General features: G+C 35.8%; 1 protein-coding gene across 3 annotated transcripts in view; it reads left to right on the top strand.

The window, feature by feature from the left end:
• The window catches only part of Rp2 (RP2 activator of ARL3 GTPase), a 47,641-nt gene extending 34,309 nt beyond the window's left edge, over window positions 1–13,332 (top strand). Inside the window, exons 4-6 of one of the 3 annotated variants that reach the window (XM_046420197.2) lie at window positions 5,060–5,145; window positions 7,376–7,484; window positions 10,362–13,332. In XM_046420197.2, the coding sequence (XP_046276153.1) occupies window positions 5,060–5,145; window positions 7,376–7,459 (170 nt within the window). In that variant the 3' untranslated portion in view covers window positions 7,460–7,484; window positions 10,362–13,332. Of the gene's footprint in view, window positions 1–2,963; window positions 3,009–5,059; window positions 5,146–7,375 lie in introns of those variants that run through there. The other 2 variants (XM_046420196.2, XM_058571460.1) reach the window with 2 other exon arrangements.
• The last annotated feature ends 12,061 nt before the right edge of the window (window positions 13,333–25,393 follow it).

The raw sequence follows: 25,393 nt of genomic DNA, 5'->3' as shown, positions 1-25,393 counted from the left end.
CCACAATGTAATGTTTTTTAAATTTAGGATTATCCACATGTTAATCAAAACTGGTGCACTGGTACATCAGAATATTATTATGTTGCTTATTAGAAGTTCATTATATTCTAGTTAAAGAATATTAACTAAATTGCATGCCTGTGTAATTCTACTAAAATTGTATTTCTGTATTCTACATTCTGTTCTCCTTATAGAAAACAGGAAATTTCAGTAATAAATGCCTAAACTTAAAAAAAAAATCCAGTGCTTTCTTGTAGTAATTCTGAATAAAAGTATTCTCTATTCCACCTTAGTTCACACTTTCTACTCTGTGAAACTGGAATCCTACATTTTATTAACAGCTTTTTATTTCAGTGCTTTTGGAAATTTCCTTATGTACTGCCTCTACTCAAAAGTAGAGTTTAATGACCCCATGTGTCCCATCCCCTAGTTTCTTACCTTTTTCTCATTCTTTAAAAAATCTATAATCTGCCTGGTGCAGTGGCACATGTCTGTAATACCAGTGGCTCAGGAGGCTTGAAGCAGAAAGCAGAAAGATCAAAAGTTCAATGCCAGCCTCAGCAACTTAGTGAGACCCTGTCTCAAAATTAAAAATAAAAAGGGCTTGAAATGTTGCTCAGTGGTTAAGTGCCCCTGGGTTCAATCCCCAGTACAAAAATTAAAATCTATAATCTCTTTTTAATCAAATTTTGATTTGTCCTGTCATTTCATCCCTAAGCATTTCAGTGTCTATGTGAAAGAAAACAAAATGAAAAACAGATATTTTCTTAAGTAACCACAATGCATCTAACAGTTAACAGTTAGCAATAATTCTGTAAGATCATCTAATATCCAGTCTGTATGCAAATTACCCCAATTATCTAACAGAATTCTTTATGTAGTTTTACAGTTAATTTGATCCAGATCCAAAATAGGCCCACTCATTGTAATTGGTTGTTTTGTATTTATCTCTTAACCAAAAACAGATATTCTTCCTCCTCTTTTTGTTTCATGCCTTTGTCTTGTTGAAAACAGTTGGTCAACTGTCTTTTAGTATTCTTGGGACTAATTTGTTCTTCTATCTTTCTTATAGACTAGAAGTTAGATCAAAGCCTTATTTACATTCAGGTTTAATTATTTTATTGGCAAGAATTCTTCATAGGCAGTACTATTTTCTTTTGCTTTAAATGAGAAGGTAAATCATGTTTGATTGTTGTACTTTCAGCCATGCTAAAATTGATCAGTAGATTCAGGTGGTAATGACCTTATCAATTTAGTATCCCTATAGGATGCTGAAAACAATGTGATTTTTGCCTAAACCAGTTATTTTAATAGGATTTGCAAAATGACCAGTTTCTAATTGTATCACTACCTCTGTCTGCATTTATTAATGGACATTAACAGAATTTCTCCTTGTATGCCAGAGGTGTTTAGATAACTTGAAATATGCTTCATATTAGAAAAGCAGAATAAATAAAGAGAAAAATAAACATCAATTTTGACAGTAATGAATTGGTACCCTGGCAGCCTCCAGTGGTATACGGTGAGTTTTGTTTCTTTTTCTAAATATAATTATGAACTCATGAATTTTTATATATCAGTGTTTTAATAAACTGCAGGAATTATTTACCATGTCTCATCTTTGGCCAGCGGGAGCCCCTTAAGACTGGTTTCTGTGTCCTTTTGATATAATTCCATTAGCCTTTGATAGCTTCATTGCTTTTTGGCTCAACAAGATGTTCCAAATCAGACTGAAAATATAGTTGCTTGCCTAGTATGTATGAGACCCTGGGTTTGATTCCCAGTACCAGAAAAAAAGGTGTTCCAGGTTGATCTTAATCCATTTCTTTTCCTAGACATGGAATTATCTATTTTTAAAAATTATTTAGTTCTTGTTAGTGGAGAATGATGTTTAGAAATACAGGTGCTACTTATTACTGGGTTGTCATTTCTTCTAGTATTTACCAGTAGATTCAGCCAGAACTAAGGTTTTTTTTTGTTTTAAAGCAAAAGAGATCATGAGTTCACATTGACATTTCTAAATGAAAAAATTAAGATTATAGGCTTCTCTTTTATAAGGTTAACTTAGCTGTGTTTTATTAAAAAATATATAGGAAGCTCTTCTCTGTCAAGACCTTTCTAAACTTGCCAGTCATATCTTTTTTTATTTAAAAAAAAATGTTTGGTTGTAGATGTATGCAATACCTTTGTTTTATTTTTATTTATTTTTATGTGGTACTGAGGATCTAACCCAGTGTCTGACACATGCCAGGCAAGTGCTCTACCACTGAGCCACACCCCAGCCCCCAGATCTTTTATTTTTAATGAAAAAAATTTAAATATAAAAAAACAGAATAGTATAACAAACCCCCATGCCTATCACCCAGCTTTAACAATTCCCAACTACGGTAGTTAGCTTTCCATTATTGTAACAAAATACCTGAGATAATCAATGTACTAAAACGGAAAGGTTTGGTTTTGGCTCACAGTTTTGGAGGTTTCAGCCCATCACCAATTGGCCCTGTTGCTTTAGGCCTATTGGAGCACAGCATCCCATGGCAGGAGCATGTGGCAGAGGAAGCCTGTTCACCTCATGGGCTGGAATGAAAGGGAGAAAGAGACCAGAGTCCCACAATCACCTTTGAAGGAAAGCCCCCAGTGACCTAAGACCTCCCACTAGGCACTTCCTCTTAGAGTTTACACTACTTCTAAATAGCACCATGGTCTGAAGACCAAGCCTCTAACACATGGGCCTTTGGGGGACATTTAATATCCAAACTATAGCACCAACTCACAGCTAATATGTTTCTTATTTAATTTTTTTTCATTTTATAATACTTTTGTTCTGAAAATCTTGGTTCCTTATAATATGCTTTAACTTATCCTATAATATGCATGTAATAGTTTCAGAATAACAGCAAATTTTACTACTAAAATTGAGATTACTGAAATTTTAAGATTTCCTTCTATCTTTTTATCCTTAGACCATATTCCACTGAGGGTGTACAGGCAAAATATTGCCTCGTAAGGTTGGTTGGAATAATTATTTTCTCTGTGTGGTCATGTCACTAACTTAATATGCAGTTAGATTCATTTGTTTCAGCTTGTTTTTACTTTTTGGAACTGCTTTTGCTTTTTAGCCCCCATATTTAATTTTGTTTTTTGAGGTGTTGATATGATATCCAGTGTCAAAAATATATTTAGAAAGGTATATTCAGAGCAGTTTCACTTATTCCTGTCCTTTCCACCTGGCCCCCTCTTTTCTCCTTGTGTTAGTCAGCTTTCCATAACTGAGTACTTAAAGAAGGAAAGATTCATTTTGGTTCATGGTTTCAGTCCACTGCCATCTGCCTCCAGTATTTCTGGGCCTGTGGTGAGACAGAACATCATGCTGGGGAGTGCATGGTGGAACAAAGCTGCTCACCTCATGGTGGCCAGGAAACAGAGAGAGCTCACTTTTATAACAAGGCCCCAACCCCTTAAACCCCTTAAGCTATGAATCCATAAGTGGGTTAATCCATTCATGTAGTCAGAGCCATCATGATTCAGTCACCCTCCAAAGGCCCTACCTCTGAACACTATTGCACTGGGGACCAAGCCTTCAACAAATGAGCTTTTGGGGGGATATTTAAAATCCAAACCATAACACTTCTTAGTTTTTTTACCTCAACATTTATCTTTTTACATGACAATCAAACTTTCTAAACAGATCCATGAGTTGAAGTAGGTTCTCTAAACTAAGAACCTTTTCCTGTTAAGCCTCCCTTTAGAATTGTTCCTACTTTTACCTCATTTATCTCTTGCTCCATTTGATGCCCTCTTAATGTTATCTTCACAGAGCCTGCTGAGAGCAAAAAAAAAATGTCCCCAGTTACCCTCTTTTCTTTACCCAGTACTTATCTTGATCTATACACTGTGATGCTGAAAAACTCATACTTTAATTTGTTCCGTGTCTAAGTGCATAGTTGACTGCTATATATCCTGCCTTTTCTGTATATGTTGTCTGTATTAAATCATAAGCCTTCAGTTATTTTGGTGCCCCATGTAGTGTGATCTTTTCTTTCTCATTCTCGTGCTTTGTCCTGTGGCACATGGCTACACTCAACTTAGTATTCCATACTGATTCACCTTGATATTTCATGCTTAGTACTTCATTATTCTATGTTGTTTTGTATTTGTTTAATGAGATTATGTCTTTTTAAAAAGAAATTTGTAATTCCCTGGAGGTCAGGACTTCCCAATCACTGTAGGAAATAAAAATTAAATCTGTTAGGGATGCAGTGAAATTTGAATAAGTATTAATTGAATTAAAGGGCATGTTTTGCTCGTGTAATTTATGGCTATGCTTGCCAGCAATTTAACACCAGTAGTGCCAATTCTACATTTCAATCCAAGCTTACCAAAGATGAAATCATGAATCTCTACCCCAAAATTTAAGGTACAGAGAGTTTTTAAATTGTTCAAATTAATGTAAGGAAAAGGAGACACACATCCTTCTATTCAAAGGATTTAAAAAAAAAAAAAAAAAGATCTTTGTTCCTAGAATGTAGCTTTGAGACACACTCAAGGAAAATACTTTCATATGGGCATTGGTGCCTTGCCTCAATTCCTATTTGGCTTAGCTCCATTGTTGATGGCCCCAAACTTGGCTGGTAAGTAGGAGAGTTGGAAGCAAGGCTGGCTGCCTGGCAAGACCTACTTATGTTGACTTGGATTGCTTTTGATCTTATTTGCTATTTTATCAAGTATTCTTTGTACTGCTAAATCAGTGTAGATCCTGTGGCTTTTATAGAAGAATAAACCCCAGAAAAGCCAGGCTATTTACAACACTTTAAAAATGTGACACTAGTCCTATAATAGCACTGCAGCTATTCATCATGAAATGAGACGATGTTAATTTGTTTTATGATTAGTGTAGGAAGAAGAAACTGAGATGATAAGCCCCATCTGTCTACTTCCCTCTTCCTTTTCTCTCGCCCCCAAGGAAAATGCTGGAGATTCTTCAGGGAAGAATACAAAGATTAATTTTAGAATATATTTGTGTTCATACTAAGAAAACACTTCTTGGGTTTGCTTATAGGTCCTGTGATTGCCTTGGAGTTTAATGGAGATGGTGCTGTAGAAGGATGTCAACATATTGTAAATGAGATATTCAATGGGACCAAGGTACAAGACTTCATTACTATATTTCAATCTAAACTTTACTTTCATCTCCTTTCCTTATAATCAAGTAGTATTTTTATCTTTGGTGTTCCTTGGAATTAAAAGCAACAGCACATCATAATTCTTAGAACCTATGGTAAATAATTGGGAACTAGTTTTGATTTTTTTCCTTGCCAAACTAAAATTTTTAATTGTTTTAAATGGTTAGAAATTAAGAATATGCTTATTAAAAACCTTCAATAGTACATAGTAAAAGTTTCTAAAGTAAAATGTCATCAAATATCTCTTTATGTCCCTTGCATTTTAAAAAATATTATATATTGAAAAGCATTTTATTTCTAAAATTATATTCTTTAGATGGACAATTTTGTTACACAAGATCATTCTTATTTGCTTCAGTAATTTATCACCAAAATTTGAACTTGAGGACTATCTAGAAATATCACATGTGGGCATTTTCTAAGTGTGGTATGTTGCTGAGGTTGCTCTAAGAATTTTACACTTAAGGAATTTCATCAAAATAAAAGAAAGATCAGTAAAGTTGATGAAGGTGATTGAGGAGGAGGAGGAGGAGGAAGAACAGACAGGAAACGGGAAAACCAGTAGAATGAATCTGACTTAACTTTCATATGTGAGTGCATAGATGAGGCACAGAGGGGCCTGACATTGGGTGTATCGTTGCAGACACTAATTTAAAAAAAAAAAAAAAAAAAAAAAAAAATATATATATATATATATATATATATATATATATATATATAAATGAATTGAAGAGGGATGTCTGGAGTGGAGGGAGGGGAGTAGGGAGTTGTGGGGGAGTGCTAGGGACTAAAATGGAGTGGGTTGTGTTCTATGCTTCTGTGATTATGTCAGGGTATATCCTGGTGTTGTATATAACTAAACTGAAATTTTTTAAAGTAAAAAAAGTCACTATAAACTTTTGCATTTGTATGCTTAAAAGTTTTTCAATAAAACCTTTAATGAAAAGCTTAATATAATAAAAAACCCAAACATATAAAAGAGGATTAAATGAATGAATATGTAATTGGCTTTTTTTTTTTTTTTTGGTACCAGCGATTGAACTCAGGAGCACTCGACCACTTAGCCACTTCCCCAGCCATATTTTTGCTGAGGCTGGCTTTGAACTCACAATCCTGCTGCCTTAGCCTCCCAAGCTGTTTCTTGATAAATATCTGGGAGGAAGTTTTTTATTTTGTCCTATATCTTGAATTTGCAAAATCTAAAGCACTTTTTTCTTCTGTCTCATTTTATTATCACAATAGTACTAAGGGAGAGGGGAAATACCAGATTGAATATAAAAGGAAACCGAGAGATAAAATGGTTATATGACTGAGTCACTTTAGAGCTGAAAGATTTGGAGAGCATATCATCCAGCTTTCTCATTTTACATGTATGGAAACAGCTGAGAGAAGCGTATTAAATTCCAACACCATACAGCTAGCTTATGATAAAGCTAGAATAGAACCCAGGACTTCTCTAATTCCTTCCTGGCCAATATTTGTAAATATTGTAGGAATGGTTCTATTGAGTACTGCTTTATTGATGTTCAGAAAATAGTTCATTTAAAATTAGTAATGAATAATGGGTGCAGTGGCACATGTCTGTAATCCCAGCTACTTGGAAGGCCAAGGCAGGATTGCTTGAGCCCTGGAGTCTGAAGCCAGCCTGAGCAATGTAGTAAGACCCTGTCTCCAAAAATTGTGGTGTATCTCAGTGGTAGAGTGTTTCCTTGGTATGCAGGAGACCCTGGGTTCAATCCCCAGTACCATGAAAAATAAGGAAGACAAAATTAGTAATAACATCTTTAGCAGCTTTGAAAACATAATCTTTAATTTTTCTTCTCAGACTATTGAGATTTCTTATTACAAAATACAAGAAACAAAGAGTACTTTTTCTTTAAATAAGCTTTCTTATTCAGTAGCTTTCATAATATTTTGCATTAAACAGTAAGATTCCAGGTATAATAAAATAAAACTGAAGTATTATGAAAATGAAGACCTTAATTATATCATAAGTGCTTTTACAAGAGCTTAATTTACATTGCAGCTATTGAAATGATATTGAATGGATTCTACAGAAAATCTACAGATTAAATATTATAAATGATATATTTTAATTCCTTTTAAATAATAAGTTTGTGCCTTTGTTTTGTTGGTGATGTGGCTTTTAAGAGTCACAATATTTATTTTTGTTTCTTCTATATTTAAAATAGATGTTTGTATCAGAAAACAAGGAAAAAGCATCTGGAGATGTAGACAGCTTCTACAACTTTGCTGATATACAGATGGGAATATGAAATGCAATGTGGAACCAAGGACTTGGTATTAAGCCTTTTCCAACTTCTGTGCATAGAGTTTGATAATAAGCTTTTCTGTATTAGCAGTAATTTTTACTAATGCTGAAATTGCTAAAGGTTATTTTTAATAACATGTTGAATATAGCATCATTTACTTGAGGTTCAGAAATAGTTCATTTAAATTAAGTAGTTTTAATCAGCTTAAAAACTATTTAACCTACTTCAATGAGTTTATGATTTTGTTGCTCTGCAAATAATACTCTCATTAAAAACTGTAAGTGGCTATCAATTTGTGATTTTAATCCTAATTAAATGTTCTTTCAAATCTCTAATAATTTAAACTTTCCAACTTTCCTCAGTGCTCCATGATATTTGTTAGGGATACATTTCATGGCTTATTTTATCTTTTTTGTTAATTTAGAGATATTTGTTACTAGTTGATAAATTAGAATGAACATATGCACATTTTTTCATGTATACATATCCAGTTAAATATTTGCCTCCTAGTTGTATTATATGACTAGTGACATTTTGTACATGGAACTGATATAATACTGTAATATAATTTGTAAACTGAGTTTTTTAAAGAAATAGGCATTTGAAAGCTGGGTATGATGGTGTGTGCATGTAGTCCCAGCTACGTCGGAAGTGGAAGCAGGAGGATCACTTGAGCTCAGGAGTTCAAGTCCAGCCTGGGCATCATAGTGAGATCTCCATCTCAAAAGGAAAAAGAAGAAATAGGCATGTGATAACCAGCTTTGCAAATAACTACTAACTAATGTTGGTATAGCTATTTAAAAACTACTTTATAAGTAGTATGACTATTTGAATAAATTCCACTTTGTTTAGTTTTTTAATACAACTGCTAGGTGACTCATACTTCTTAGTAAGAAATAGTATATGCAACACTAAGACTATAGAGGCCCAATCACCAGCAGTTTTTACAAAGGTAATTGCTGTTTGATCAGCTCTTGTTGGGCTATCAAGATAATTAGAACATAACCTTGTGGCTTTTAGGTAAGAAATACTTAGATATGATGATAAGCTATGCAGGTTATTGAAAAGCTTCATACATTTGATTTTCATTAGATTTGCCATTCATGCCAAGTAATGGTCAATATGGTAAAATCATTTTGGTTGTGTCAAAGCATTATTTCTCAAATCCATCTGACCATAGTAATTTTCCAGGATGCAAGGGAGATATACTTGTTCAGAAATTCACATTTTTACTCACATTCTTGGACCTAATCCTCAGATGCACAGGTTCAGTCTTTAGGAGAAACTTAAGGAGTATGATTTGATCTAAAGTAATTAATTCAGAAGGTGTTGATGGGTTGATCTTGTGAGAAGATACTGAACCTGCCATCCACAACTCATACAGCAGCTAATAGGAAAATGGCTTTTGTGGCACTGTTTTTAAAAAGAATCTGAAATTTAATTCTATTTTGATAAAACTAAGACCAAAAATGGCCACTTGTAAGAATTACTTTTATGACTGTTAACTGAAAATGTATTTTCATGTTTCAAATGTTTTTGGATATATTCAGGTTAACTTATAATTACTATATGGAATTTGTTAACATGCAGAAATAATACATTAAAAAAATTTTCACTTTAAATTAGTATGTAACATTGAGAATCTACACTGTGCCTGGCCTCGTGCTATTAGCACTGCATCATTTAATTTCTTTCTATAGAATCATTTAATTTCTATTCTACAAAATCAATATAATTTCATAAGGCATAAACAAAAATGTTTAATATAATTTGGATCATAATTTACCAATGATCTTTGCAAATAGTGGTCAAGAGGACATTAACTTTTCTCTTAAGCTAAATTAACTATATTCCTTCCTTTCATAATTATATTATTAAGCACTATTCATATTTAAAATAATCATACTTTTTTCAAACCTAAAATACAATTTTATGCAAAGCTATGAACTGAGTTCTTTTATCTATCATATTTTAGCAAAAACTCAGGAATATAACTAACACATAAGGGAGATGTTGACTTAAGATTTTCCACTAAACTTAGTATCTGTTAACCAAAGTTAATTTTCTATTCTTCAGTTGGATAAGAGCTTTCAGCCAAGTTTAATTTGTCTTTAAAGACAGTCATTTGGATTCTGACTGTTTGAAAAGATTTTTACAAATAAGTAGTGCTATGATAGTTGTTTTTATAATTCTAAACTTTGATAGTAATCAATGTACTAAATTTGTTTCTGAATACCTTCTGAATTCATAAAAAATAGCAATGAAGACTTAGTAATTTTATTAAGTTGTACATGTTTACACATATTAGTTTATTTCTCTTGTGTTAAAATACTGCTGTTTTGTTTTGCTTCTGCATATTTATGTGTAGCTGTTATATGTAATTTATCTAGTGTTTATAAAATGTGATTTGTAATAAATGTTAAAATGAAAATGGCTTAACATTAATTTTTAAAGAGCACTTTTATAGCATACGTTTACTCATGTACATGCCAAAATTTGACGCAAGTTTTTAATACTGAAAACAAAATAAAATGGTCTAGTTCTATGTCTTAGAAGAAATGAGCTGTATGCTGTGTGTGTACATTTGTACACAAGACACTCTGGAGAAATACAAAGGAAGTAGAAAACCTATTTTAATCTAAGGAATTTCCATATAATGCTTCCTTTGCTGATCACATTTTATTATGACTGAATAATTACTAAGATGAGGCATCTTTTTCTTCCATATTAAAAAATTATGATATAATTTCAGGTTTATACAAATTGACATTTTAAAATTACTATCAAATTCATCAACCTTTTATACCAAACTCCTCCCTCTCCTAGTCTGTAAATCAGAAGTACTGAAATGGCAGATTGGTTAGTTTTTAAAATAATATTCTTTATTTTTATTTCTACCAAAAAGGTTCTACACGTACTTTGAGGACATTTGGAACATTGGGGATAAAAGAGAAATCACAAGAAAACAATAAAATTGCTTCCCATTGTATAAAATTCTTGATGTCTAAGATGTATTTTTCTCATTTATAAAATCCTTTAAAACTAAAATAAGCTTCAGTAAGAAGCTTATTTAACTATTCTCTATAGAGAGAGTAGGTATGCAATTAGGGTATGATTATGCCTTCAAAACACATTCTAGAAAATACTTTATCCTTTAAAAGTATAATAAAAAGGCCAAAATTCATGTGAATTACAGTAATGTACTATAGGTTGGATCTGGACTATCTCCCAAAGACCTATATGCTAAAGGCATAGTTGCCCGCATATATGCTATTGGGAGATGGTTGAACCTTAAGGAGGTAGGCCTAGTGGAAGGAAGTTAGGTCATTGGGTATAATAGACCCTTGGAGGGGATATTGGGACCCTGGCCTCTTCTTTCCCTGTCTTTTTTGCTTCTTGGCTCCATGAGATGAGCATCTTTGCCCCACTATGATGTACTACCTTGCCACAGACTCAATTAACCACGGAATGAAACCTCTGAAATTATGAGCTAAAATAAACCTTTCTTACTTAAAAGTTGATTAATAAGCTGGGTGTGGTGGCATATACTTGAAATCCCAGCAACTTGGGAGGCCAAAATAGGAAGATCACAAACCAAGGCCAGCCTCCACAACTGAGTTAGACCCCATCTCAAAATTTTAAAAAGATGGGGTTCAGGTGTGGTGGCACACATCTGAAATCCCAATAGCTCAGTAGCCTGAGGCAGGAGGATCACAAATTCAAAACCAGCCTCAGCAACTTAGTGAGGCCCTAAGCAACTTATTGAAACCCTGTCTCAAAGTAAAAACTGGCTGGAAATGTGGCTCAGTGGTAAATCATCTCAGGATTCAATACCCAGTACCTAAATAAATAAATAAGGCCTGGGGATGGAGCCCAGGAAGCTATCTCCAGTAAAACACACACACACACACACACACACACACACACACGCTGATTTATCTCAAGTATTTGTTACAGCAATGAACTAACATAATGAAAACTTTTTTTGAAAATGGAGTCACTGAGTGTTGGCTTGCTTTTCTCTTTTGGTATATAGAATGTTTGAGGGGAGGTGTAAATAAGCCTTTATAATACTTCATCTCTTTCCTTATATGGCATTTGGGCTCTTGGTGGCAAGCTTCAGTAAGATGTTCAGAAATTGCAATTTTTTCCATTTCTAGTGACTTAGTGCTTTCCTGGTGAGGGCTAGTTCTCACCTACAAATAAATTATGAGCATAGGCAGTAAAGAGCCCCCAGCATTCTCACCTTGGCTCTGATCCTCCCTCTGTGGCCTGCCTTCACTGTTTTAATTTAATCTAGTCCACTTGTAATTGGACTAATGAAAATTAACTTGCAAATTGTGTGACAAGTGATTAACTGATGTTTGTAAAGTACCTTGAAAATGAAAGGTACTGTATAAATGTTAAGTATTATTGTGCTGAGCAAATGAGTGTGGTGTTCTTTTAAAATAGTTCAGCTGTGAGGCCACATGCCTGGCTACAAGTAGGCAGCTGAATAGGAAAACACAAGTATAAGAGGCTGTTAAGGCTTAAGTGCTGTTTTCTTATTGATTGATGTACTTTCATTTGTAGGTCAGTTTGTTAAGCTCATTAATAGAACCTTTTATACTCTTTCACCCTAACTTTTAAACAGATCTTATATTAAATGATTTTAAAATTTATCTAATGAGAGTTGTCCATTTATAGGGCCATGAAGGGTTTGATTTTTTCAATCTGTTTTTTTGCAAATGAGAAAGACAACTGAGGGTTGGAAGTCTAAATGGCCTGTCCAGTTCACCATATAGTAAATGAACTGTAGTGTGGGACTCTTGACTTCCCCTGGTGATTACTAGGAAAATAAGACTCAGCCCAGCAGTCTCCTCCTATGTGAAGCCTTTTCTAACACAGATACAAAGCCCATTCCTTGCTTGGTGCTCACATAGTATTCCATATAGATTTCCAAATGCCTAACACATTATTCCATTTCTTTATCCGTGCCTCTCTTGCTACTCGAAGTGTGGTTTGTGGACCTGCAGCATCAGCACCACCTAAGAACTGATTAGAATCCCCAGCCCCACTCCAGATCTGTTGGGTAATCATCTACTAATAAATATTCAGGGGATTCACATACACATTAAATTTTGAGAAGCTCCATCTTAGACTGTTAGGTCCCCAAGCCCTAGAATCAAGACTTGGAAATCTTTGTATTACTTCAATGGGACTTAGGATCCTGTAAAGTGATCAATGTTTAATACATACTTTTGATTAAATGGGTCATAATCTAGTGTTTCATTCTACAGATCAGATTTTAGTCTCTTTTGTAATTCCTCTCCTTATTCCTCTCCTTGATTGATTTTTTTTGGGAAAAACAGCCTATAATATTAAGCTACATTTTTTTGGTTTGCTTCATGTTGAAGTAGTAACTACAGTTTCTGCCCACTAAGGCTCCTGGGAAACTTTAAGAATATCAGTAATGTTCTCTGGAAACAGATAAAAGCACGGAAGTTTCTGACTTAAATTTTTATCTGCAGTGTTTTTATATTCAAGCTTCTTTTATTCAATTGGGAAACATATTACATAAAGCCAGAGTGGTGATTTGTTGATGCTGGGACTCAGTTAAAATGAAAAAGCAGTCAGATACTTGCTTTGGGCTTGTGGGAACAGTTAGTCACTTGATCCCTCTCAGATCTGTTATCCTCTTTATCTTTTGACATCTTTCCATTGGGGCGTTCAGGGATGAGCACTGGTATCATCAATAAAATGTGCAAGACTGTCGAAGAAAGTGTTCGGGTAGTTCCAATTTGGGGGGTGAATGTTGCTAACAATGGCTTTTCTTTCCTTCCTAGAATAAAGGCTAAAAATCTAAAATTTGCAATAAAAGTATAATTCTAAATTTACACTCTTATTTACTTATTTTTCTTTCTGTTTCCTCAGTATTAATACATTGATGAGGCTTAATTGTAATTTCTTTTAAAACAATTTTAAAATTTGAGATAGAATTTTGCTAAGCTTCTGAGGCTGGCTTCAAACTTGTAATTTTTCTGCTTTTACCTCCTGAGTAGCTGTGATTACAGGCCTGTACCATTTTATAATTTTCTTATTTAGAAAGTATTTCTTTGCATTGAGTCAATGGTAGAAATATACCAGAATTCAGGTGGCATGTTATCATCCACTTCCCATTACTGTTTTAAAGGTAGCATAACACAGAAAAAAGAAAACCATGTGCATTAATGTGGTCCTTAAATTTGAAGAGTCCAAAGCTAGTTTCTGACTTGAGCCAGATCTCAGCTGCTTGAAATACCAAAAAAAAAAAAAATGCTGACCTCCTTTACATATCTTTGGTCAGGTATATAGTAAATCCTTTATTGTTAACATATATTTGTAGAGCAAATAAATGCTTGGCAGTTACAGTAACACTGTAGATAGGACAACATTAAGGCTTATATGGTATTGTTCATGCCAAATCTGATAGTACCACATATAGGTACTGTTGTGATTATTCTTTAATACCTTTATTTTATTTATTTATTTTTATATGGTGCTGAGGATTGAACCCAGTGCCTCACACATGCTAGGCAAGTGCTCTTCAACTGCCCTACAATCCCCGCTCTGTTGTGATTGTTTTCAATAGTATTAAATATAAGGAAAAATGTAAGCCACAGAACACAGTAGATGCTTACTCAGATAGTGTCCTTCCTTCACCTTTATAAAATTTGTTTCCGTGAGTATAATTTTTTAAATTGTCGGGGGGGGGTGGGGAACACATAACACAAGATCTGCTCTCAAGTTATTTATTTATTTATTTATTTATTTATTTATTCATTTATTTATTTTACTGAGGACTGATCCCAGGGTCACTTAACCACTGAGCCACATCCCCAGCCCTTTTTATTTATTTAAATAATTTTGAGTCAAGTTCTTGTTAAATAGTTTAGGGCTAAATTCTATAAGGCCTTCGAAGTCACTAAGAGGTCTCAGGGAAATCTATGCCCAGAGTGTAATACAAAGCAAAGTAACCCTTTATCATTCGCTGGGATTTTGGCCTCAAACTCCAGTATAGAACTGTAAGGAATGAGGCTGATGATAGCCATTTTCCTATGCTGCATAGGCCTGAGGCCCCTGAAGCCCACATTCTAGGTCTGGCTCTTTATCCACTGATGTGACAAGGCTCTTTCTATGAGCACTAAAGAGGAAGAATGGAAAGAAAGTAAGTTTGGGGCTGGGGATGTGGCTCAAGCGGTAGCGGTTCAATCCCTGGTACCCCACCCCCAAAATGGGAATAAAACAGTGGGAATGGGGCTTTATACCTTTTAGTTTTTATTTCTGAACTTTGTAAACAGATTATCCATTTTAAAATAAAGGTTGGGGGTTAAAAACAGTTGGTAGGCCAGGTGCAGTGGTGCATACCAGTAATCCCAGCAACTTGGGAGGCTGAGGCAGGAGGATGGCAATTTCAAAGCTAGCCTCAGTAATTTAGTGAGGCACTAAGCAACTCAATGAAACCCTGTCTCTCTATATAAAATATGAAAAGGTCTGAGGATGTGGCTTAATAGTTAAGCACCCCTGAGCTTAATCCCCAGTACCCAAAACAAAAAACAAAGAAAAAAAACAACTATTTCCAAGCCACAACACCCTGGGCCTTGTAATAATCTGCATATGTCATTTTAGAGGACTGGAAACATGCACTGGAAATAGATGGACCTATTTCAATTTCCCTGAGACACCTCAGTCACACCATTCTCCAAATCACACTTAGAGTATTTAAATTGAGCCAGATGGGGTGGCACAAGACTGTAATCCTATTGGCTGGGGAGGCTGAGTTAGGAGGATTGCAAGTTCAAAGCCAGCTTTGGCAACTCAGTGAGACCCTATCTCTAAATGAAACTTTTAAAGGGGGGGGGGCTGGGGATGTGGCTGGCTCAGTGGTTAAGCACCCTGATACCAAAACAACACCACCACCGAGGACGACGACAACAACAACAAAACAGTTGGTAGAAAGAAAAAGAACAGGGGCTGGGGCTGGGGCTTGGTGGTAGAGTGCTTGCCTAGCATGTGTGAGGCACTGGGTTCGATTCTCAGCACCACATAAAAAATAAATAAATAAAATAAAGGTCCATTGACAACTGAGAAAATATTAAGGAAAAAAAAAAAGACCAACAGTAAGCAGAAAAATATCCTGGGAATACTTTCCAAAGACTAGTTGGGTGATTTTTTTTTTCTTGGAATAGATCCAGGAAAGGAAAAGATCTGTGTTCAGAGATGGTTGTAACGAGATGCCTTTGGCTTGATACTACAGTATGAACCTGGGTCCCAGAGAGGAAGATGTTTTCTCAGTGACCAAGGAAGTAAAGGAAGAACTCCAACTTGATTAAGGGATAGGAAGCAAGCAGGTAGATATTAAGTCAGCTGGCACAACTTTCATTGATGCTCAAATGCATTATTCCTCCTTTTTACCTCATAAGAATGCTATTGGGGGGCTGGGGTTGTGGCTCAGTGGTAGAGCACTTGCCTAGCATGCGTGAGGCACTGGGTTCAATCCCCGACACTACATAAAAAATAACAACAAATAAAATAAAGGTATTGTGTCCATCTACAACTAAAGTATATAAAAAGAATGCTATCAGTGTCAATGCCACTTAAACTTCTAAATCTTTCAAGCTCTCTAGGTGTTTTGTGCATGTATGTCATGTATGTGTGTATGTGTGTTACTGGGGATTAAACTAGGGGTTCTCTACCCATAAGCTATATCCCCACCCCTTTCTATTTTAAAAATATTTTTTAGTTGTAGATGGACACAATTCTTTTATTTTATTGATTTGATTTATGTTTATGTGGTGCTAAGGATCAAACCAGTGCTTCACATGTGCTAGGCAAGTGCTCTATCACTGAACCACAACTCCAGCCCGTCTATTTTATTTGTTGAGACAGAGTCTTACTAAGGCTGGCCTCAAACTTGCAATCCCAGCTTCTGTCTCCCAAGTAGCTGGGGTTACATGTGTGCACCACTATGCCTGGCTTCTCTAGGTGTTTTAAAAGTCACACTTGCCCTGTAGCAGTTTTCACTGATAATTACTCCCTTCTTTACAATGCCTCCACAACTTGGCTCCTATGGTATTGAATGCAATTATCTACCAACTATGAATTCACTGTTCACTGCTTCTTCAGCCAGGTACTGTGCTAGACAGTTTTTCCTACTTCTTTGAGGCTTAGTCTCTGGCTAAGCCTTTACTCTTCTCCACCTCAACTGTCATCATGGTGTAAGATTAAGTCTTGAGTCCTCTGCTTTTATCCCTATGTCCTTTTTACTTCTGAAAATTATTTTTTTTTATTATTTTGAAACAACATAATTTCATACCACATATTTAACAAGCACTCATTATAATTGCTAAACTGAGAAATTAGCATTATTTGTGTCTGACAAGCTATACAAACTGATCCATTTTCTTTGGACAATAGATAGTAAAAATCCCAAAGAGCAGCTGGGAGCTGTGGTGCATACTTGTAATCCCAGCAACTTTGGAGGCTGAGGCAGGAGGATCACAAGTTTAGGGCCAGCCCAAGCAACTTAGCAAGGCCCTAAACAACTTAGTAAGACCCTATCTCAGAATAAAAAAATAAAAAGGGCTGGGGTAGGGAAGGGCTATATTTCTTCCTTGAGGTACATGAACCTTCTCACAGCTTTACCATCACTACTAAGCACAGCCATTCATCTGACTCAATGTTAACTCTTTACCAAATGTGTTCACTTGAATAATTAAATAATGGTTCTTCTGGTCCCACGATATACTGAACTGAATGCATCAAATTCCTCCTTCCATGGTCTCCCTGTCCTAGCATCTCCCTTTCTACTGATGACATGCAGTATCTCATTTACACCACTGACATTTTGGAGTCATCTGAGATTTTCTTTTTCACCATGCTCAGCAGCTCTTAACTAGGCCTGTTAAAATTATTATTAAAAAAATATATATTTATTTAATTTTTAGTTGCCAGTGGACCTTTATTTAATGTGGTGCTGAGAATTGAACCTAGTGCCTCACACATGCTAGGCAAGTGCTCTACCACTGAGCCCCAGCCCCAGCCCTAGGCCTGTTTTTTCTTAAATGTTTCTCTTTACCATCCTCTCCTTTTATGCCCATCTTCACTACCCTGAGGTATACTACTGACCCCATGATGATTACACATAGCCTCCTAATTGAGATGTCTACTTGCAATCTTTTCTGTTTGCTTCCTCCTGTGCATCCCCCAAACCATAGTGTAAAAAGGCATAGTAGTCAAGAGCACAGCCTTTGGGGTCATTTTGTTATCACTAGTCTTGTATCATCTTGTGACTCTTTCTTTTTTTAAAAAATATTTATTTAGTTGTAGATAAACACACAGTATCTTTATTTATTTTTATGTGGTGCTGAGGATTGAACCCAGTGCCTCACATATGCAAGGCAAGCACTTTATCACTGAGCTGCTACAGCCCCAGCCCCTCTTGTGACACTTTCTATTTTGGGAATTCTTTTTTTTTTTTTTTTTGAGAGAGAGAGAGAGAATTTTTTTAATATTTATTTTTTAGTTTTCAGTGGACACAACATCTTTTATTTTATTTTTATGTGGTGTTGAGGATCGAACCCAGCTCCCAGCACTACTGCTTGAGCATCACATCCCCATCCCTGGAATTCTTAAGTGTCTTTCCAGCAAGATTGTCAGCTTTTTGAGTAATCCAAATGATGCGTGCCTTCATTTTGAGGAAATGGAGCACTTTCTAAAAGAACAAGAACCACATAAAAAACTGAGCAGCAACTATACACGAGGCCCTTTCCCAAAATTAACCTTAGTATTGTTTAAAGAACTCAATCTTCTTCTTTAGCCATTTTGTCCTCCTGACTATTGAATGCGTCATGATGTATCTCTATTTCCACTGATGACAGTTATACCATCCTTTAAGATTTGCCCATCCTTCAGGACTTAGCCAAGTTCTCCATCCTCCAGGAAGCCAATGACTCCTGATTGTTTAGACTAGTCTTATCAGAGTTGCAAAGAACAAGTATGGATTTGAAAACCATCCGACCTGAGTTTGACTTACATGCTGCTACATGTCACCGATGAAGATCTCCTCCACCATCTGTGTAATGGCTTTTGTTTCCTCATCTCTGGAATATTTTCAGTTATTTTGAGCAATCAATGAAATAAAGTGAAAAAACTAGTCCTGGTGTTAGTTCTCCTCTTTAATCATATAAAACCCTGAAGTATATTTTTTCTTGTGTCTTATTTTTTCAAAACAACACAAAACTCCCTGTGGACAGGTATCAAGACTTACATACTCATCCTTTTTGGCCTCAGGAAGTCAGATACTACCTGAGGCAAAAACTAGTTGGATGAATTCAAAGTTGAACACATTTGAGGGGACTCTAGTACATTAATGCACTAAATTAGTAACTCAGTGAATACCTAGCATGAGTTGAATACTGTAGATGGATGTAGGAGGGTGGAGAGAATTATTAGCAGGGTAAAAAAAATCAATAATTTGCCAGTTGTGGTTATGTAATTCAAAGTCATGAAGTAGGCAACCAATCCTTCTGTCCTAGGGTCCTTCTGTCTCCCTACTCTGCCATCCTAAACATGTAATTTTTTTTAAAAAATGATTTTTTTAGTTGTCAATATACCTTTAGTTTATTTATATGCAGTGCTGAGAATCAAACCCAGTGCCTCACACATGCTAGGCAAGTGCTCTACCACTGAGCTACAACCTCTGCCCTGTAATAATTTTTTTAAATGCTGGTAAGAATCTGGGCTGGTTTGTAGCTCAGTGGTAAAGCACTTGCCTAGCATGTGTGAGGCACTGGGTTTGATTCTCAGCACTGCATATAAATCAATTAATTAAATAAAGGTCCATCTACAACTAAAAAATATATTTAAAAAAGATCTCTCTCATGCTACTAAGTATTGTGACTGTATTCTAGAAAGAAATTGGGGCAGGATCAGGCATGGTGGCACAAGCCTGTACCCAGTTACTAGGGAAACTGAGGCAGGAAGATTGCTAGTTAGAGGCCAGCCTGGGCAACTCAGTGAGACTATATTTCAAAATATATCTAAAAAGGTCTGGGAGTGTAGCTCAGTAATAGTGTTTACCTAGAATGGGTAAGGCACTGGGTTCCATCCCCAGCACCAAATTTTTTATTTAAAAAATAAAATGAGCTGGGGGTGTAGCTCAGTGATAGAGTTCTTACCTAGTATGTGCATGGCCCTGGTTTCAGTTCCCAGTACCACACAAAAAAAATTGCAGATGAGTGACAAAATAGCAACTAAGTCTGTCCCTTTTCATTAAGAAAACAATTACTTTCCTATAAGTCTCACTTATGTCTCATTTGTCAGAGCTGGGTCACATGGCTATCCTAGCTTCAAGGGAGTCTAAGGAGATGAGTATTTTTACTTAGTACATTATCTCTCTGAAAAATTGAATTTCTGACAGAAAGGATGAAAAGAATGGATACTGGGTAATACCGCAGCTATCACTATTTGCTGCACGAAGCTTACAATCTGTTTGGTTTCAAATATACTACAGACAGACAGGAGACACTCTTTACCTGACACATACTCCAATGTCCCAGGCTGGGGAGCACCCCACCACCACCATATGTGTATACCCTCCTTATTCCGTTTGACCTCTGACACCCACACAGGTCAACACTTCAGGAACATCCGTAGTCTCTGACACTCCACATCTGACTACCTCCATGGAACAAAGTAGATTCTTTTTCTTTCTTTTTTTGCAATGCTGGAGATTGAACCCAGGACCTTGCACATGCCAGGTAAGTGCTCCTTCACTGAGCCATACCCCCAGCTTCCAAAGTAAGTTCCTGAGTCAAACATTAATTAAGGCATATGAAGACTTCATTTTTTTTGAACCTCTGCATGGTGCTTAGAGTAAGAGACATTGCTTTGTCTTCTGTTTAAAGAAAGCAATATGATGAGAATACCACAGTAACCCCTAGGGGAATGCCTGTCTTTCACCAAAAATAGTTTTAATTCTCTTAAACAGTTGGTTTGGTTTTCTCTCATGGATCTTTTGAAGTGTGTAATTCATCTTATTTCTCCCTTCTAACTGCTAGAGAAATTTTGAGCCACATAAATTTTATTAGACAATTATACTATTTATTTATGTCCTCTGTTTCCCTTTTTCTTTACTTTCTTTTTTCTTACTCGTTTTATATCCCTTCTTTACTTTCTTTCCACCCCCTACCAATTTTAGTTCTATGTTTGTGCTACATTTAATGCATCTATGTCAGCCACATTAAATCACTGCTGAAAGAAGATCGGCTTTAAGTAAATATATGAGTAAAAATAACTGTTAAAAAGACAGCAGGGAAAAAATTTAAAAACATTTCCAAAAGTAACCCAAAAGTTTCTTTGGGGGAATAAAGAGTGGGAGGAGAACATTTGGGTAATGTCTCACAGAGAAGAAAAAAAATTCCAAATAAATTTCTGGAGAACTTAAGTGGCAAAATTATTGTTGTAGTGATCTTGAAAATACTGGTTCTTGAACCGCATCAGGCATGCAGGATTTATAGATGGACTTGGATACCACATACATAGAAGGAAGCCTGGAGCAGTTTCCATGGGCTTCTGTCCCTTAAGGCTCCAGTGCTTCTATCTTCAGAAACTGAATACAGAGACTTCTGAGAACTCACATAGATGTTGGTTCCCAAGAGAACAACTCTCCTCTAAGCCACACACAATCACACAATACAGTTTACTTCTAATATGGACAAGGATGGCTTTTCTCTGAAATTGAGCATTCTCTGGAATAGGGCATTTTCTTAATCCCTTTGAAATTTCTGATTTAGAAAAATCCAATTTAAAGAAAAAATACAGCCAGGCATGGTGGCTCACGCTTGTAATCCCAGCAGCTCAGGAGGCCAAGGGAGGAGGATCGTGAGTTCAAAGCCAGCCTCAGCAATGTTGAGGCACTAAGCAACTCAGTGAGACCCTGTCTCTAAATAAAATACAAAATAGGGCTGGGGATGTGGCTCAGTGGTTGCGTGCCCCTGAGTTCAACCCCCAGTACCTAAAAAAAAAAAAAGTTAAAAAGAATACAGTGTTCAGGGAAAATTAATTTTTCTGTAAGTGTATATAGATTCTGGATTTATATGTGTGTGTGTGTGTGTGTGTGTATGTATGTGTATGTACAAATGACTGATTGTGTCACTCAGGATTCTACCAGGAAACAGAATCATTTATAAACACACACATAGTTTAGAGAGCAGAATTTCTTCTTGAGGGAAGACCAGTTCTGCTAATTAAGGCCTTCAACTGACTGAATCAGACCCAACAGATTATTTAGGATACTTTTCCTTAATTAAATTCATACTGGTTGTATACTTGAATCATATCTACAAAACACCTTCACAACACCACCTAGATTAGTGTTTAATTGAGTAACTAGGGACTATGGCCTACTCATGTTGACACATAAAACTGACCATTATAGTGATGTTTGGTGTTTCATTTTGTTTTTATCTTCCACTTCTGAACACTTTGTTCTTTGTGAAAATACATCACAAGCTCAGACAGGCTTCCAAGAAGAGTGTAATATCACCAACTGGCTTTGACACATATTTGGTCTATGAAGGTCATTAACCACCTGGCAAAAGGAAGCTACACTGACTATAACTCATTCACTAGGTGTATGCTATTGCTTGATTACACTAAAGTGTTAGGTGCTAAGAAAATTAGCTCTTCAAATAAGTCATCACATAAAAAGGAAGGATTTTGAGAAATAGGTATTTCACCTATAAGTCATTTTTCTCATGCCACAAGTGTTTGCTGAGTACTAGGCTAGGTTAGTTGGCTCTTTCTACTCTTTTGATACAGAAATGATGGGTGCTTTGAAATACTCAAACCTATGCAAGACTAGAAAGTATTTTTGTTTTGAAATGTACTTACTGTCCACTAATGACCTTGAGCAATTTATTTTCTCTCTGAGCTTCATTTGCTTACCTGTAAAATACAAATAATGATTACTATTTTGAGGGCTTGGGAAGTATTAGGTGAGAAACTATAAATTAAATACTCGAAACAGTAGATACGCCAAAATATTGATTTTTTTTCCTTCCATGAATATAGCCTTCGCAAGTGAAGTCCTGTGAGTTAAAAATTCTCTCCAGTATTTTTTGCAGAATATCTCCATATGGTAACAGTATTTTGGATATCAAAGGTAGGGAAGAGGGCTGGGATTGTGGCTCAGTGGTAGAGCACTCGCCTAGCACGTGTGAGGACCTGGGTTCGATCCTCAGCATCACATAAAAATAAATAGACATTCATCATTGAAAAACACAAAGCAAACATGAAATTCATTTGGAAAAATAAGAGACCCAGAATAGCTAAAGCAATTCTTAGCAGGAAGAGTGAAGCAGGTGGCATCACTATACCAAACCTTAAGCTATACTACAGAGTAACAGTAACAAAAACAGCATGGTATTGGCACCAAAACAGACTGGTAGACGAATGGTACAGAATAGAGGACACAGAGACTAACCCACAAAATTACAATTATCTTATATTAGACAACAGTGCCAAAAACATGCATTGGAGAAAAGATAGCATCTTCAACAAATGGTGCTGAGAAAACTGGAAATCCATATACAACAAAATGAAATTAAACCCCTGTCTCTCACCATGCACAAAACTCAACTCAAAATGGATCAAGGACTTAGGAATAAAACCAGAGACCCTGCATCTAATAGAAGAAAAAGTAGGCCCTAATCTCCATCATGTGGGATAGGCCCCAACTTCCTTACTCCTTTGGTGCAAGAATTAAAATCAAGAGTAAATAAATGGGATGGAGTCAAACCAAAAAGTATCTATTTAGCAAAAGAAACAATCTGTGAGGTGAATAGAGAGCCTACATCTTGGGAGCAAATCTTTACCCCTCACACATCAGATAGAGCACCAATCTCTAAGGTATATAAAGAACTCAACAAGCTAAGCACCAAAAAAACAAATAATCCAATCAATAAATGGGCCAAGGACCTGAACAGACACTTCTCAGTGCATGTACCATAGACAAGCAATGTAAAGATCTTGCATCTTCTCAGAAGATAATATATAATCAATACACAAATCTATGAAAAAATGTTCATCATCTCTAGCAATTAGAGAAATGCAAATCAAAACCACTCTAAGGGGGCTGGGGTTGTGGCTCAGTGGCAGAGCACTCACCTCGCACGTGCAAGACCCTGGGTTCAATCCTTAACACCACATACAAAAAAAATAAACAAGTGAAATAAAGGTGTTGTGTCCAACTACAACTAAAAAAATTAATATTAAAAAAAACACTAAGATTTCATCTCACTCCAGTCAGAATGGCAGCTATTATGAATATAAACAACAATAAATATTGGCGAGGATGTGGGGGAAAAGGTACACTCATACACTGCTGGTGGGACTGCAAATTGGTGCAGCCATTATGGAAAGCAGTATGGAGATTTCTTAGAAAATTGGGAATGGAATCACCATTTGACCCAGCTATCCCTCTCCTCAGTCTATACCCAAAGGACTTAAAAACAGTATACTACAGGGACACAGCCACATCAATGTTAATAGCAGCACAATTCACATTAGATAAACTGTGGAACCAACCTAAATGCCCTTCAATAGATGAATGGATGAAAAATGTGGTATATATACATAATGGAGTATTACTCAGCAATAAAAGAGAATAAAATCATGGTATTTGCAGGTAAATGGATGGAGTTAGAGAAGATAATGTTAAGTGAAGTTAGCCAATCCCAAAAAACCAAATGCCGAATGTTTTCTCTGATATAAGGAGACTGATTCATAGTGGGGTAGGGAGAGGGAGCATGGGAGGAATAGATGAACTCTAGATAGGGCAGAGGGGTTGGAGGGGAAGGGAGGGGGCATGGGATTAGCAAGGATGGTGGAATGTGATGGTCATTATTATCCAAAATACATGTATGAAGACACAAATTGGTGTGAATATATTTTGTATGCAACCAGATAAATAAATAAATAAATAAAGGTATTGTGTCCAATTAAGACTAAAAAATAAATATTTTTTAAAAAGGTAGGAGAGACTCAAGTGAGCTTTTCAGTGCCCATTAATTTACTGCACTGACTATAAAGACATTCTCACTGCAGGTTCCTTTGTATTGTGTACAAATGAATACCAAATATGTTATCATATCAACCATAAATGCAGATATTTATAATTGCTTTATTAGTTGAATAATCATGAATTTGCCTAATTTTATCTGAAAATGCTCTTGTGAGTCATGGTGGTAAAGTTTTGAACAAATGGTAGGTGTTGCCAGGTTTCACGAGTGTGAAATAATTTTTGACTGAGAAAAAGAGGAGTATATCTTAAATTTTTTTCAGTGTCAGACTCGTGGTTTAGCATCGTATGGGCAGTTTTATTAGTTGTTAACTACACAAAGAATATAGCATTTTATTTTCCCAGGGAAAAAATGGAGATAAATCTAAAATCCTCTTCAATCTTTACTCCCCATTAGTAACTATCATTATCACTTTGATCTGTATCCTTCCAGCCATTTGTTTGTAGATTTGCATACATATCACAGTGCAGACAGATGAATTCATGTGGAATTAGGTATTTTGCTTGTCTAAGGAAAATGGGGTCTATTTATTGATTTTTATCATGTGAAATTTGTGGTATGATGATCAAGAAAGAAATAGGAGAGAAAAAAAGAGAGGTCTTCTCAAGAGTGATCATTTACTTCTCTATATTTCTTTTTTTTTATTTTTTCTCCCCTGAGCCCATTTTTGACAAGTTATACCAGCATAGTGCATGTACCATAGACAAGCAATGTAAAGATCTTGCATCCAGTTTCATCAACCAGTGGCTCAACCAAGAGAAAAATAATCACTTAAGTCTTCTGCAAGTAACTCTCCACCAAAATCTAAGCATTATCAGTCTCATTTTATAAATGA

This window comes from Marmota monax, unplaced genomic scaffold, assembly GCF_021218885.2.
Source record: "Marmota monax isolate L192 unplaced genomic scaffold, Marmota_monax_Labrador192_F-V1.1 WCK01_AAM20220418_F8-fsc00225, whole genome shotgun sequence".
In the NCBI taxonomy this organism is placed as follows: domain Eukaryota; kingdom Metazoa; phylum Chordata; class Mammalia; order Rodentia; family Sciuridae; genus Marmota; species Marmota monax.
This window is presented reverse-complemented; position numbering and strand designations above follow the sequence as displayed.